Raw genomic sequence first — 16,302 nt, 5'->3', positions numbered from 1 at the left:
GGCGGTAGGCCCTAACTTTAGATCTCAGGAATTCTGACATTCCCAGCTAAAGGAAAAAGGCTTCCAATGTCACGAGCAGCATCCACCCTGTCATTAAAGGGTACACACACGAACAGCAGCAGGGTAACCCGAAGTGCCCAGAGATCATGAATTGCCAAAGAGTGACCAAGAGGGCCGGAGTGAGTGTTTGCCACTTGATCCTTTGTAGCATCTTGAGGTTCCTCTGGGGAACCACTTCAGGTGATTCTTGTTGGAGAAGGCTGGCTCCAGGATGGCCTTGAGAACCAACCAGACTGATCACTGACTGAGGGGAGAGTCCTGACACAGGATCATAGAAAACTCAGGCTGTCGAGTGAGGTGGAGAACATGGGATGAGGTGAAGAACTTTAGGGTAGCTGCAGGCAAACCCAGTGAGAGCAAGGAAACAGAGCAAGTCATGATACCCTGATCCGATGTTTCTCGTCACCTCGAAGAATTAGCGCAAAAGCCACCTCCAGAGTCCTCTGGAAAATTCCCATTGGCTCCAGTGGTCCAAGATCACTTCTGATCCCTCCCCAAACCTCCTTCTCCCCTTGTGTCTTGCTCTGTGGCACAGAGGTACCCATAATACTAGAAGAACTCATCCCCCCCCCCCCCCCCGGGGCCAGGCTGATGTCTGAGAACCTTTGCAACTTGGACTCCTATCCTGGTTGGTGGAGAGTCTCAGTAGAAGGCAGAGTCTTGGGATGTCTGACCAATCAGTCCAAAGCAACTCAGCGTGGACCCAGAAGTAGCTCAAAGCCTTGAAGTGATAAGATCAAGTTGATAAAAAGTCAAGCAGGGTTCAACTACAGAGACAAATGTGTGATAACATTGCACACGTGACCCTGAGCCCGTGAAGGGCTACTGAGAGCACCGCCATCTTCTACAATGAACTGTGAGCCCCCAGGAGTCTGGGCTGTGCTGGGGCACGGATGGAACTATGCAGCAGTAGAAAGAACCACTGAGAGGACCCTGGACGTGCAAAATCAAAGAGGCAGTGCAGCCGGGCTTCCCGATACTGTTCGATCCTAAGCCTGGCTCTTTTCCTGGGAGATGGGGGGACTAAAACTCTGGGATGTAAAAAGCGCTCACTAGAGACACAGCTTCCTCCCTCGTTGACCTCGAGGTAAATGCTGCTCTATTCTTTAGATCTGCCCTGTTTGAGTGGTATGAGTGTGGCAGCTCCTTCCCTTCTTGGATGTTCATGAGTAGGTGGGCATCTAAGAAAGCCAGGAAGAGCAGCCCTATCTCTTTCAGCCCCCACGGGCTGTTTGAACTGACCCTGATAATGGCCTGTGTCTGCCATTATGTCATATGCCTCAGCCTTTGTCTCGGTGGAACACTGGGGACAGACTCTCTGGCCTTGGTTTCATGGTCTTTTTACTCCCACTGTCTGCATGGCTTCCAGGGAGGTCTAGAAACTTCTGTGACTTGCAGAAACCTCAGGTGCACTATCGTAAGCCCCCAAACCACCGGAAACAGCTTTCCCCAGGTTATCTTCCTTCTCTCTCATCATGGCCTGATCTTAGCAGCCACATTATCAGTAAACAGGATGTTCCCTACATCCTCCCACAGCTCTTTGTGCCCCAGTCTTTGTCTGAAAGAACCTAGTCAGAGATAGAACTGTATGGGCCAGAACAAGAAAAAAAAAAAAAAAAACACAGTCGAGAAGAGAAAAGTCAGGCAAGAGGACTCCAGACAGCCAGGGCACGATGGCTGCCCGATAGTGCCCAGGGAGCATTACCCATCAAGGATGCATAGCCATCTCTTAATCCATACACCTAGCCAAGCCCTTGGCCTTGACATCCTGGAAGATGGGCAGTGAGTGGGTATTGCTATCTACTGGAACTTTCTGCCCATACATTCACTCCACAGTGATTGGCCAGCAAAGATGACCAAGGGGATACTCAACCCTCCCTGGAGTGCTGGTAAACTTCTCCAAGTGTACAATTTACTGAGAGATAGGATGTCTAATGAGAGCCAGTGTAGAGGGATTGGGGGGTGGTGAGGACAGAGCAGGAGGCAAGTATGGGGTCTAGGTGGGCCTGAAAAGGGGCTGAGAATACAAGAACCAAAGAGGAAGTTCAACAGGGTAGAGCTGGCAGAGCCCTGTCACAGAGGCTGTAGAGAGTGTCCTCAAACAAGTATGGGGACAGTCAAATAGGTCGCCTTGATGGTCCTTATTGCCAAAGTCCCCAAAGCAGTCCTTGGGACTGAAGGGCATGGTCTTATCCACGTTTTGTCCAGCTGGAACACAGCAGCCCTGGACAGGAGTGAAAAGCAGGAAGCCATAGAAGCCTCATCAGACTGAGGAGGAGGCCGGGGAGGCCAAGAAACATGAGCGAGTGCCTCCACTTTCCAGAAATAGCGCCGTAATTAAGAGGGAATGATAAGAGTGGGTGACCTGACAGCATCAAAACCCGGGCCCATGATGTTTTCCCAAGCACTCTTCACTAATTAATTCTTAAAGATTCACACACTAGGATCCAAACACTTAGCTTCCAGAAGCCAAAGCAATCAATACCTTCTCAGACTAATGGATGGGTTGGTGGTGGGACTGCCTTGGGTCTGAAGGGGCACCCCAAGCTTGAGAATGTTTGCGAGGAGCTCTGGCTGGGGGTGGGGATCTGGGTTCCTTCTTACCAGGAAGTGAAGACAAACATCAAGCCATGTCTGGCAAGGAAGTGGCTACAAGCCTTGGGGAGATAGATACTGGAAGATGAGGAGCCTTGTGGATGTTAGCAAGGTAAGCAATGTCCTCCAAGAAATTCTAGCCCCCACCAGGTCCACTCACACTAGGGGAAGTTTGTTGCCTCTCCATGCCCATTAGTGAGTACCTGAAAGTGTCCCATCCCTGTGACCTAAGTACAGTAACATAGGTCGTGGAGAGTAATCCACAGAAATAGAAAGGTACACGGAGGATCCTGGGAACCAGGAGTTCCCATTCTGTCACCTCTCACTCTCTCAGTGACTTTGAGCTGAGTCTGGTGGTGTGCTTAGCTCAGTGTCGCTGGCCGAGGGTGGCTGTGTGCATCCCCGGGATGTGTGTGCCCAGAGTGAGAGGCAGGCAACAGCTGTCTGTACATGTGAACATCTGCTGTGGGAGACGTGGGGGCTCTCGAGGGAGCGCTCAGACCAGGAAGGGCAGTCCTCCCAGCAAGGGCAACGGTGACCAATCTCTAAAAAGAAAGATGTCTGCAGCCCCTTCTAGGAGCTTCAGCTCAGAGCAGGCCTGCCGTTGAGAGTGAAGCTCAACCCAGAGCTGCCTTTCCCAGGCTGTCTTGGAAGTGAGCAGGGAGGCAGGCTCAGTGCAGAATAACTAATTAATGATGGTAAAGTATCAGGGAAGGGGGAAGCGCTGTATAACCGCTAAGTGGTAGGGTTATTATTATTCATGCAATATTCATAGTGTGCTCTTCAGCCTTGGGAAGCTTTGCTTAGCGTCCTGAGGGACCCGCTGAGGGAAGCAACATGCCCAGACAACAGAGCCGTGGGATGACAGCTGGCTCGGCCCACGCGAAGGGGCCATGACACTGCAGAGAAAGCAGCAGCAAGCAGCTCACATCGGAGTCCCAGGGTGAGGACACCAGCTAGCCGCCTGCCTCTGTTGACCAAGAGAGGCCGTTGAGAGGAGCCTTCTATGCACTTGAGCATCTTCCTCCAGCTGGCTTTTAATAGGCTGCTCCTGACGTCTGCAGAGCCCGGGGTGTGTCACATATTTAAACATTTAAGCTTTAAGTCAAGCTGTTCCTGCCGCACCCTACCCCTCACCTCAGAAGCCCACTGTCCCCTTCTGCTCTAACCAGTACAGCCATCATGGACAAAGACAGAAGAAGCCAGGCTTGGTTCTAGATGCTTGAAGACCCCAGGCTCAGGACTGGGGCCTACTGCTGGCAGATCTCTCATAGAATCTCTTACCCAAGCTTTGACTTTCCCCTAGACTTCTGGCTGGTGCCAACCATGTTCCATGCCCATCATGTGGGGAGAAGGGGGTCTCTCCTCTGGTTTTCTGGTACCTGAAAATTAAAGCAATCTCCCCTCCCTCTTCTTTCTCTCCCTCTCTCCAGGGTAACCACTATGCTGAGGTATCATGTCTTAACACAAGCCTTTGCTCTCATCTGGGGCCTCCCCTCTGGGGCCTCCCAAGCTCACACATGCTCTTCCCCACAACTGAGTGCCGACCTAATTATTGAACTTGGCAAATTTTTTCTGGGCAAAATTAAGAAAAGAAAGCACATGTGCAGTGTGTGTGTGTGTGTGTGTGTGTGTGTGTGAGTGTGTGTGTGTGTGTGTGTGTGTGTGTGTGTCTGTGTCTGTGTGTCTGTGTGTGTTTGTGTCTGTGTGTGTTTGTGTCTGTGTGTGTGTCTGTGTGTTTGTCTGTGTGTGTATATGTCTATGTGTGTGTGTGTGTGTGTATTTGTGTGTGTTCATGCATGCATGTATGTATGTTTGTTCACAGGAGCTGATGGCATGGAACAGAGTCCTCCCTGGGTGACTATGATCCCAAGAAGTGACACAAACTGTTCATGCTCATATGCCTATATATGAGTAATTTTTGAACCTGGCTTAGCCTGGCTCTGTGAACATCTCATACCAGCATAGGGAGTGGATCATCACTAAGAGTTGACCTGTCTTCAGGAGTCGTGGCTCAGTGGTCAGAGCTTGTCAGTCCAATCTCTGTTGTCCAATGCCCCAAGGCAGCTTGGAACTCTTCGCTGAGTCTCTCCAGAGCCCTTCCTAGCCTTTCCACACAACGCTGTGCCTGTACTGCCCAACATTCTCTTTCAACGGGGCTAGAACTAGACTGACCATCAGCTGCAACAGAAGTTCTGCCCAGTCACACACTCACTCTTGGCCTACACACTACTTTCCATGGGAAAGCTTAAATGAGGAGCTCAGTTGGGCCTTCAGAGGCCATCCTTGGCCCTGCTGGCTCTGACCAATTCTACCCAGTCTTGGGAGGACACAGCTGGACTCGAGGCACGAGCAAACCCAGTTTTCCTTGCTGAGAACCACTGGCCAGTATCTAATGGAATCAAATTTAAAATAAAATGATCAGTTGAAGCACTTCTGACAGATAAATGAGGGTCTGGATGTGAGATTAGAAGAAGCACAGACAGTTTAATTTGAGAGCTGGTGAGAAAGCTGATTGTTCTGTTCAGCTTGCTTATGTCCCTCGGACATTTTTCACCCTGTGGGGACAATTCTTCCCCTTCAGGATTCTCTGGGATAGAGGGTGACTATCTGACAGATATTTGGTAGCACCAACCCCTGCAGGAGAGCATTACTTCAAGTCAGCCATCCTCTAAGGACACTCTTCTGAGGCTGGGGGAATGGAATGCGCTTACTTATTCCTGGTCCTCTCACTAAACATAGCTAAAATCTCTGTAACCATATTTTAAACCCAATGTTAGTAGAACCTCAAAGGTAGAGAGAGAAGGCAGGCTGCTCAGGGACTCCAAGATGCTGGGAATAATGAGAAAGTGGATCCCAGAGAAGGCTAACAGAAGATGGAAGATCTATCCTGAAGGGGGAGGCACTCCTGTGGGTTGGGGGCCCAGACTGACGAAAAAGGAGAGGAGGAGGAGGAGGGGAGGGGAGGGGAGGGAGGGAGAGGAGGGGGAGAGGGGGAAGAGGGGAAGAGGGGGGAGGAGGAAGTAGAGGAAGAAGGAGAAGGAGAAGGGGAAGGAGAAGGAGAAGGGGAAGGAGAAGGGGAAGGAGAAGGAGAAGGGGAAGGGGAAGGAGAAGGGGAAGGGGAAGGAGAAGGGGAAGGGGAAGGAGAAGGGGAAGGAGAAGGGGAAGGGGAAGGAGGAGAAGGAGAAGGGGAAGGAGAAGGGGAAGGGGAAGGGGAAGGGGAAGGAGAAGGAGAAGGGGAAGGGAAAGGGGAAGGAGAAGGAGAAGGGGAAGGAGAAGGAGAAGGGGAAGGGGAAGGAGAAGGAGAAGGCGAAGGAGAAGGGGAAGGGGAAGGGGAAGGAGAAGGAGAAGGAGAAGGGGAAGGGGAAGGGGAAGGAAAATAAAGGGTCATGTCAGATGGGAGGAGGTATATCTCAGCTGCTTGATCAACCTGGTCCCACCATCATGAACTGTGCCATGCTTTACCTTCCATGAAAGACAGGATCCTAGCAAATCATAAGCCGTAATAAGTCCTCTCTCTCCTAAGTTGCTTTGTGTGGGCATTAGGTCACAGTATCAAGGAAAGTAAACGATGCACACGGTGGTCCAGAAAGCACATGCATGGGAATTCCAAGCAAAGCCAGTTCTCAGCCAGGCATGGTGGCATATTCCTGTAACTCCAGCTTCCACCCTAAGAGGGGAGAACATCAAGTTTCAGGCTAGCTTGTATCATAAGATTGAGGACAACCTGGGCTATATACTAAGACAGTGTATGGAAGGAAGGAAGGAGGGAGGGAGGAAGGGAGGGGGAGAACTGGGCAGAAACTAAGAAGAGGAGGACAGTGGGACATTTCCCAATGAAAAGGCTAATAAAACATGGATAGAAAGGAATTCTCAAATAAATAAGAAATTTATTAACTGAACGAAAATTGCCTGCACTAAAATATGTGTACAATAGCTAACACTGCCCTGGGAGAAAGAATCACATCACTAAACTCATGGAAAAGAAAAGCTTTAGTCCGTAATCTAAGATACTCATTTCAAGAAACTTAAAGACTAATAGCTAAATATGCTTTTAAAAAAAAAAGTAGAAGAAGTGGAGTCAGAAACCAGTTGAATTGTAAACAGAAAACAACATTGAAAAAAATCAATGAAAGGAAGAATTGTTTCTTTGAAAATTCGATCCAATTGAAAAAAATCCTGACAAGCTTGACAAAGAAACTTAAAAACTGCAGTTATGAGTTTATCCCTCTGCAATGTGAGGGATAAATCACAACTGTCACTCCGGAGCCGGAGGCACCATAAACGATGTGGAGAGTCATAATTGACAAAGACAATAATTAATAACACCAAGAAGAAAATGTTATAAAAATGCTCTCAATATAAACATTTGCGAGTCTAGAAAAACAATTGGAAAACTCACAAAGCACCCACATTCACTCACCATGAACTATATATCCCAAATAAGCTTGAGATTAATTAAGGAAATCGAAGTTATTTTGTAAAGCTCCCTTAAAGGGACATGTAGCTGCATACTGTATCAGGGGATAAATTCAGCAAGAATTTAAAGGATTGTCAGCAATGCTATGCCATTTCCTCCAAAATGGAACAAACAGGAATGCCTCCACGCATATCTTGACGTCAGTATCACCCTAAATCCAGAAAAGGCAACACACCACCACCACAGAAAAACTCCTGAGTATGGCTACCAAAAGTCCTGCCAATTAACAAGGATTCAGTCACATGTACAAATTAAACAGCATGGGTAAGTGGAGTTTTCCAGGACATAGGCAGCCAGTGCCCCCTGCCATACCAACAGCTCCAGAAATAAGTCACATGACCATATAAGCAATGCAGTAAACACATCTGACCACATTCTGTGATACTATTCTCATCTGTGACAAAATGTCTCTTAAAACCAGAGATGGAGGGAAACTCCTTTGCTGTCGCAGAGACCATCTGTAAACTTATTTTCAGCTGACATTACTCTTAATCAGTAGTTCTTAACCAGTGGGTAACAATTCCTTTGGGGTCATAACTCAGGTATCCTGCATATCAGATATTAACATTATGATTCATAACAGTAACAAAATCACAGTTATGAAGTAGCAATGGTTGGGGTCAATACAATTTTATGGTTGGGGTCAATACAGCATGAAGTGCATGGGTCACAGCATTGGGAAGATTGAGATCACTGGTCTTAATGATAAGAAACAAGGATCAAGAACAAAATGGGGTGGAGGAGGAGGATCAGCTATCTTTACTTCTTTTCTGTTCAGCATTAGCTGTCCTTGCTAGGCCAACAAGACAAGAATGGAGAATAAATGCAACATTGCTGAAAATGGGGACAGGAATCCTGGCCTCATTTGCATATACTAGGATGATCTGAGAAAAGTCATCAAACAGCATCTCTAGAGTAAGTGTGTTCAACAAGGTAGTGGGACTCAGATTCACAGATAGAAACCAGAAGGGCTTCTTGAGATTCAGCTATGCAGAGGAGGAAAGACTTGAAGGATAATACAATTTGTAATCATTCAGAAACATGGAAATGTAAGTCCAATACATACACAGCCATGTCCCCAAATGCTACTGTTCTGAGGAGAGAAGTCAAGAAGAGTATTAGTCAGCAGAAACAAGCTGAGTTCCTAGAAGATACATTCGGACATTGAATGATACATTGTCCTACCCGCCACCTGTGCTACCCCTTTAGGTGAACCGTACCAAAAGACCCAGTAAGTTTGTCCATGAACATCCAAAGGCTTTTTCCAGATTTACATGACTAGAATTGATTTATAAAATGTTTGGAAGAGGGAGGATAAGGTAGGAGAGAGTGCTGCACAAACTGGGGACATTCCGTAGCCCGGGACTCAAGACTGCACCTGTGGCAGACAGACAAACATATGTTTCAACAGAAAGGAGAGTCAAGATTGTTTCCACAGCACAGCCATCTTTTGACAAGGCAACAGATTCAGGTCAATGGAAATCAATAGTTTTTCAACCAACTATGCCGAAGCGATCAAAGACCTGTAGGTCAAAGAGCAGTAACAACAAAATACATTAACACAAACAAGATAAAACACCTAGACGTAAATTCTTAACACACACACACACACACACACACACACACACACACACACACACACACACACAAAGCTTGAAATGTATCAGAATTAGCATGCACATCAAAAGCTGGGTACAATTATACATAAAATCCTAGAGCTGGGGTTGTAGAGGCAGGGGGACGCCTGGAGCTCCCCGTAGAGCTTGTCTAGCTGAATCGGTGAGTTTCAGTCCCATGAGAGATCCTATGCCAAAAACTAGGGTGGAAGGTAATACAGGAAGCCACCTGATGTCGGCAGTGGCCTCTACACATTCGTGCACATAACTTGCACACCTGCACATGCGTATACATACATATGGACACATGCATACAAAACACCCACATAACACAAAACAGATCACAGATTTAAATACAGAGAGAGCATGAAACTACACAAGATTTTGGAGAAAAATCTTGAGGATTTAGGCTTGGGGAAAACTTCTCATGCATCCCAAAAGTCTGTCAAAAAGAAAGTAAACCCAGTACATTAAACTTCTCTTGTCCAGAGGACTCCAGTTTGCTTGCAGGAACCTATGTCTTATGGTTTATAACCTTCTGTAACTCTAGCCCCAAGGGATCTGAAACTGCCTTCTGGACTCTGCAGGCACAAACACACATGTGTCATACACACAGGTAGATACCCACAGATACCCAGTGTTTGGAAGGGAGAGGCAAGTGTACCTCTGTATGAATTGGGGACTATCCTAGTCTATGTGGTGAGTCCCAGGCTAGCCAGGGCTACACAGTGGTTCCCTGTCTCAAAGTTTTTATTTAATTTAATTTAAAACTAACTTTAAAATATTAAAATATTCTTAATAAAATACATTTTGTTAAAAAATAAATAAATAAAAGCACTGCTCAGCCACAGATCTGACAGACAGCACTCACGCTTTCGGATGATACAAGGTACTCCTGAACAGCATCAGTAAAACCCAGCAACCAACCACAAAGCAAAAACCTGAGGCCACAGAGTAAACCCCGAAGTTAGTCTTCCTGTCCTGCTCTGTGGAGAAGCTGGCCCTGCCAACCAGCTCCTCCCTTCCCACCCACCACTCGCTTGGAGACCCTGGTGGATGGTGTCCTTGTGTCTCCTGATGATCTCGTAGGCAGCAAAGGAGAACCAACAAACTGATTCTTTCTCACATAAGGCTCCTCACCGCGTAACTAAAGCGTTGTCTTGGCAAGAAAGTGGAACAGGGGAAAAGCTGTCAGGAAAGATTCATACAAAGATCTCAGGGACTGAGCGCCAAGGAAGAAAGTGATGACTTTGACTTTGGAAGATAAAAACGAATTTAATTCTCTTTACCCCGGCCTCTGCCATCTTTTCATTATAAATTAAGGCAGGGAAAAAATAAAAGCTTCTCTCTTTCGATAACTCTGGCTCCTTCAGTGAAGGATGCTTTAGGCCCTGGAACATAATTAAAGTGATATTGTATTCCTTTTATTCTCATGATTGTAATAATACACAGAACTCAGCAGATGCTTTCCAACACTGTTAGAACAAAGAGGGAAGGTGGACACGTCTGCTGGGATCCAGGTCCTTGGGAGTGTGTCTCTGAGGAAGAGCTTTCAGAAGAGACGGGCCGTTAGTAAGATGCTGGGGGGGGGGGCGTGTTCTAGGTATCACCAGAGGTTATTCTTAGATCAATATTGTAACACAAATTAAAAGCATTGTCCATCTGGTATTTATGCAGAAGTTTCGATGACCACAGTCCAGGAGCTAGTTCAGAGTTTTATCACAATGTCAACGGTGCGTCAGTCCCACGCACAGGCTCTGCACCTCCATGCATGAAGACCACAGTGCCAGCCACATTGCGTTTTGGAAGAAGAATGGGTCACTTGAGCATAACCATTGGGGAGTATCAGGCAACCCCATAATGAGGATTTCTGTGACAGGGCAGGGCTTGTCAGGAAGCTATGAGCTTAAAAAATGTCTCTGGACTGAGTATGTCCCTGTAGAAGGCTGAAATGGGATGGTAACCTCAGGCAGCCCCTGCCCCAAGGTGCTACCAACTGTCCTATAGTCATGCAAGGGAATCTATTCAGTCTTCATTTTGATCTACATGCTATGTTTGCATGTGCAACATAATGATTCGGCAGACATGTACAATGAACAATGGTCAGATAGGGCAAATGGGCAGTTTCCGTCCCTCGAGCACTTCTCATGTTCCCGTACTGGAAACTCAGCACTCTCCCAGCTGTTCTAAGATATTCCACACATTGCTGCAAAGTACAGTCACCCCTCCACCACCACCACCACCACCACCACCACCACCACCACCCACATGTGCAGAGCCTACTCCCCAGGTCCCCGCTAACCTCACTGCCCACTGTCCTGCCCTTTCTGATTGCTCTGAAAGAGCCTTTCAGGTGTGATATCATGGGTATGAGGTCTCTGTGCCCTGCAGTTTTCGTGTCATGTGATGTCCCTTCTGCTCCAACCACACTGCTGAGCCTGTCTCTCATCCCGGGAAACACACACTGATGCATTAGCGGCTAGAGGAACCTTGATGTTATACAGCCTGGCCACGAGCAGCTCACACGGTAAGGCACACAGAAAGAGATACTGATAAAGAAAAGGGGGTGAACTGTACTCAAAGTCGACCCTTCTGAGTATGTGCATGCTTCTTGTTGTTTGCCTCTTATGTTTGAAGTAGAAATTTGAACGGAGTAGTCTGAAAACCACTGAGGGTGTTTTCGTGGCGACACCCTTTTCCATTCTCATTCTCTTGCTGTTGGCTTTGAATGTACGGCTTTAAAACATCGAAACGCCCCATTTTGAATCTGAGCAACGCCACGTACCTGACCTCTGACCCTCAAGCCCTTTCCATGTTGTAAGCTTCCTGCTCCTTGTCTGTCCAAATACGTGATTGTAAGAACGTCCCCTTTGGGAGCTGGTTTTGGGAGGTGAAGGAGACCCAGGGGACGGTTCTGAGGGGTCAGCTCTCAGGAGGCAGGCTTCAGCACGTTTTTGAGGAGAAGCCTCAGCGAGAGAGGAAGTGGCACTCAGAGTCGGGAAGATTCTAACAGCAACTAGCAGGGTGTACAACTTTACTGAGAAGTGACAGCCACCCATTAGCTATTGTATCAAGTCAGCATGATGAGAATTAAATAGAGTCAGACCCAGAATCAGACCCTGGGTTCAGTCCCCAGCTCCGAAAAAAAGGAAAAAAAAATGTCTCTTAGGCAATGCTCTAGTTTACTTTTCTGTTGTCAAAATGATCGTCATGTTGTCAACTTTTTATCAAGTTGCTTATCGGCCAGCTTCTTCCTCATGCTTGGTCAGCTTTCAGACCAGCTGCTCAAGGGTATCACCACCCACAGTTAGCTGAGACACCCCCCCCCGTTCACCTCAATCAACCAAGATAATTCTCCATAGGTATGACCACTGGATAATCTGATCTGAGCAGCCCCTTAACTGAAATTCCTCCTGTGCTGAGTAACATCCTGTTAGACGTTTTTGGGAAGCTTTTACTTCCATTATTTTTGTTAGAGTAAATTTTTTGACATGGAATTTCTGGGTCAAAAGTTGTGAACAGCTTCCTTCCCCTACCCTGAAAATAGCCTCTGTGAAGTAGAATCAGTAAGTGCTCCTAATGGCTGGCCCCGGGTGTCCACCACGAGTCAGACACTGCTAAGAGAACAGAATGTGGTAACAGGTTTAATTCTCTCAGTCACCATGGTGGGGAGGTAGGACAGGTCATTAGCCTCTACTGACAGACGAGAAAACTGGCACAGAGAAGGTAAGTGTCTATTTCTCTGTGCTTGCGAAGAACAGAGCACAGAGTAACTTTCTGGAAGCCTCACGGTCCTCACCACGCTCTACCTTTATATGAAAGCATTTAAAAGCCTGGGCCCCAGAGCTTAAAAATGCACTCAGAGGTCGCAGTACCAGGATGTCTTTCCATGAAGCTATGGGGACTGACAGAGCCAAGGCAAACTTTAGCCAGTACTGTGCACCTCGGGAGGGCCAAAATATGCCACATGCTATTGCTTCTCTTCGATTCGTCGATAAATTGCCTGTTCATATGATTTTACTTTATTCTTCGTTTTTAAATTTGACCCCTCCCTCAGATTCCCCAGCCAGAGAGGTCTGTATTTCTGTCAGCCCAAAGCAGAACTTGAGGTTAAAGGCTCTGCTGGCCTCTGGCCGTTTGCCTGGTGAGAACACTGAGCTTGGCTGTCCTGAGCACCTTTAGTCACTGCTGGCTGGTTCCTGTGACCTCCTCACTGCCTTCCAGTTTTGTTCAGTTTCCTGGAAAAGGCATCTTAAGGCATATGGCTGCCACCTTCTTCCAAAGAAGCAACAGCTGACACCCAAGGGGACTTTGTGAAGTAGGCTTTCTCCTCATCACTGCTGTCCATTTCTCTGTGTGTTTCTAACAATCTCACTGTGCTTCTCTCTAATTTGCCACTCTCCTCCCCTCTGTGCTTCTCTGGCTTTTTATTTCATCCCGGTCTGTGTAACTTACTCACGTTTTTCTCCTTCCTTCCACCTTTCAATGCTTGGCCCAAGCCAAGCAATTAGAAATAAAGATGCTTCTGGTCTGCCCTACTGACCACTCCGTGGCCCACGCCGCACACGGTCAGCACCAGGAGTTGGGGCGGGCAGCACCACCAGCCTATCTCTAGGTAAATTATCTTGATTCGGATCGATTAAGTTTAACTCAATTCTCTCATAAGCCTCTAAGTGAACATTATCTTCCAATTTGTTAGGTCAGAAACTGAAACGCAGTGTGTCAGAAGCATGTTTCAGTTTGTGAGGAATGAAGCCACAGTTGAAGCAGACTTTTCTTTAGCCAAGCCTGAAGCTTTTCCTCTGCACCACCCTCCTCTCCTCTGCCCTCAGCCCAGCATGTGTTGTAAGCAGCATCTGAACTGATACAGGGATAGTGCTCAGTATCCCACCCAAGTCAGCAAGGCCAGCTATCCCAAGGGATGTGTCACAATTCAGAAGGAAGCCTATGGGGGTCCCCTCTGCAGTTTAAGCTCACTGGGCTCCCAGGCTGGCAAAGGATAACACCCACCCCATTTCCACCACCTGCCTTCACTTACCTAATAGGAGGAGGAGGGCTTTCAGTAATGGGACCCCTGAGCTCATAGCGGTGTTCTGTCCTGACTCCTTGAGATGAAACAAGTGAGCTGTATGACCCCAGGCTCCAGGGATGGGAACCAGAACCTCACGTGACTGACAAGGAAGGAAGCTACAGCCACAGCCAAAGTCTGTGGGTTCTTCTTGGCCCTTTGAGGCAGGGGTGAGGGAAGTCTCTGTTATTTGGTCTCTGCCTGGTGGTGAGTAGGAGAAAGTTAGTGTATGCCCAGGAGGGTCTACCACTGAAGGTCACCGTAAGTTCCCCTCCCCATAACACTGACATATCACTTCAGTTTCTTGCTCAAAGACCCCTGCTGGTAGATCTTAAAGGAGGATACTGCTTGGCCTGGTATGTCCAGAAAGCTAGATCCTAGAGTAGCTTCTCAGGCCTGGGGCTGGAACCACCTCCTCTCCCTCCAATTCAGCTCTGTGCTACATCATTGGTTCTACTGAATCTGGGGAGGCCTGATACTCTCTTCTCAGAACAGGCTGATCGCTGCTTTCTTATGCTTCTAGGATCAAATCCAGTCCCTAGGGCATATGAGACAAAGACTGCATCCTCGACTCCTGCTTTTATTCCAGGGATAGCTTATTGAGAAGCCCAGGTTGGACTTAAATTCTCGATCTCCTGCTGAGGCCTTTTCCATGCAGTGATTGCAGATGTATGCAAGCAGGCCCAGATGTGTCAGACACCCACACTCGCGCGGACAAAGATTATAAAACAAGTCATAGGCATTGAAACATGGACGGATATCAAAATGGTTCTTAAAAGGAACCTATGCTAAAGAAGGATGTGTGTGTCTTACCACATGGCAAACAGCAGGATCTGTTCACGGATAAAACGGCAGGGACCACCTCCACACTTATCCGGCTGTCTGCAATGGTGGCGTGTGAAGGGAAATCCCTGGCCCCATCTTGTGCTGCTATATATTCAAATGCTAAATACTGGCCCCCAAGATCTTGTTGCCCCCCAACATGGAGATACTCATGTATACCAAATGATGCTATGTATCTTTACCCCCTAGATTAATTGGTCAATAAAAGGCTAAAGCCTGTGATTGGCCAATAGATAGAGGTAGGCGGGTTTTCAGTTACCTGGCTGTGCGTTGCAGGTATAGACAGATAGAAGAAATGACTTGGAAGGAGGAGAAAGTAGCCATGAAAGCAGATGGAACTGGGATGTGTGTTAAATACCTCTAAAACCTGCCCAACCTAGGTTTACAGCTTGTCAATAAAACACCTGAATTGTGTATGTTTTATACAGGCTAGGACGAACTTACAATTCCTTTTATGTGACCCCTGCTCATAGCAGTCACCCGCATGATAACATCTCTGTGGTTTATGTGCCTCTCATGTCTGCACTGGTGGGAGGGAGGGAGTGCTAGGCTTTCCTTCAGGGTTGGAGAGCACAGATGTAATTTTTTCCATTCAAGTTCCCAGAGCTCAAGTTGGGTTGCCTCTCCTAGCTCAGCAAGCTGGCGTGAGGCTCCAAGTACAATAGATAAGCAATGTTAGAGCCAGGAGCCACCCACTGTGCTCACAGGTCAAACCTCTATGTGGCAGCCAACTATGTCAGCCCTTCCTCTCATGCCTGGTGTTCTTGAGAACGTGACCCTTACTTGACCCTCACAGTTCCCTGTCTTGACTATTAATACTAACCAGACGACAGAGGAAGAAACCAAACCACGGTCTACACAGAGGTGGGTGTGAAGGCTGGGCTTGGACCACTCAGCCAACAGTGTGTGCCGCCCTCCTGTCAGCCTTTGACAACCATCAGAGACCCACCTGTCTACACAGAGGTGCCCAGATGACTGGGGTGGACAGATGTCCATTAGGCCCTTTTGCGTGGTCACCTCTGCTCCTTCTGGGCATGAAAAACAAAGCAATTTGCAGCATTTCAGTGACTTAATACTAATATGTTCCTGTAGTCTTAATACATATTCTAATGTGGCTCTACATGGAGGTTAGAAAGTTTCAGGCCATCTTGGGCTCTGTGGTGAGAACCTACCTCAAAACACACACACACACACACACACACACACACACACATACACACACACACACAGAGGGAGGGAGAGAGAGAGAGGGAGAAAGGGAGAGAGAGAGAGAGAGAGAGAGAGAGAGAGAGAGAGAGAGAGAGAGCGCTTAGCTGGAGCTGAGCATGAAGCTTAGTGATAAAGCATTTGGCTGACACACCCAAAGCCCCAGGCTGGATCCCCAGCCCCTCAACAATTAAAATACTCACACGTGTTTCTTTTAACATGTATTAATCTAAAATTAATCCTTATTATTAATGATGTGTAGGAGAAATACTTCACCTCCTCTGAGAGTGCTGTAAGAAGTGGTAGGAGTTTGAAAGATGCTTGGTGATTAAAGGTACTTATTACCCATGCAGACGACCCAGGTTTGGTCCCCAGCACCCACGCGATGGCTTACAGCCAACTGTGTAACTCCAGTCCCAGGAGACCTGACACCC

General features: G+C 47.5%; 1 protein-coding gene across 1 annotated transcript in view; it reads right to left on the bottom strand.

The window, feature by feature from the left end:
• Positions 1 to 13,873, bottom strand: part of Tmem273 (transmembrane protein 273) — a 32,351-nt gene extending 18,478 nt beyond the window's left edge. Inside the window, exon 1 of the mRNA NM_001134605.3 lies at positions 13,790 to 13,873. Within this exon, the coding sequence (NP_001128077.2) occupies positions 13,790 to 13,835 (46 nt within the window). The 5' untranslated portion in view covers positions 13,836 to 13,873. The remainder of the gene's footprint in view (positions 1 to 13,789) is intronic.
• Positions 13,874 to 16,302: the final 2,429 nt, after the last annotated feature.

This window comes from Rattus norvegicus, chromosome 16 (genome assembly GCF_036323735.1).
Source record: "Rattus norvegicus strain BN/NHsdMcwi chromosome 16, GRCr8, whole genome shotgun sequence".
Taxonomy (NCBI): domain Eukaryota; kingdom Metazoa; phylum Chordata; class Mammalia; order Rodentia; family Muridae; genus Rattus; species Rattus norvegicus.
Note: the sequence above shows the minus strand (reverse complement) of the source record. Positions and strands in the feature narration are given on the sequence as shown.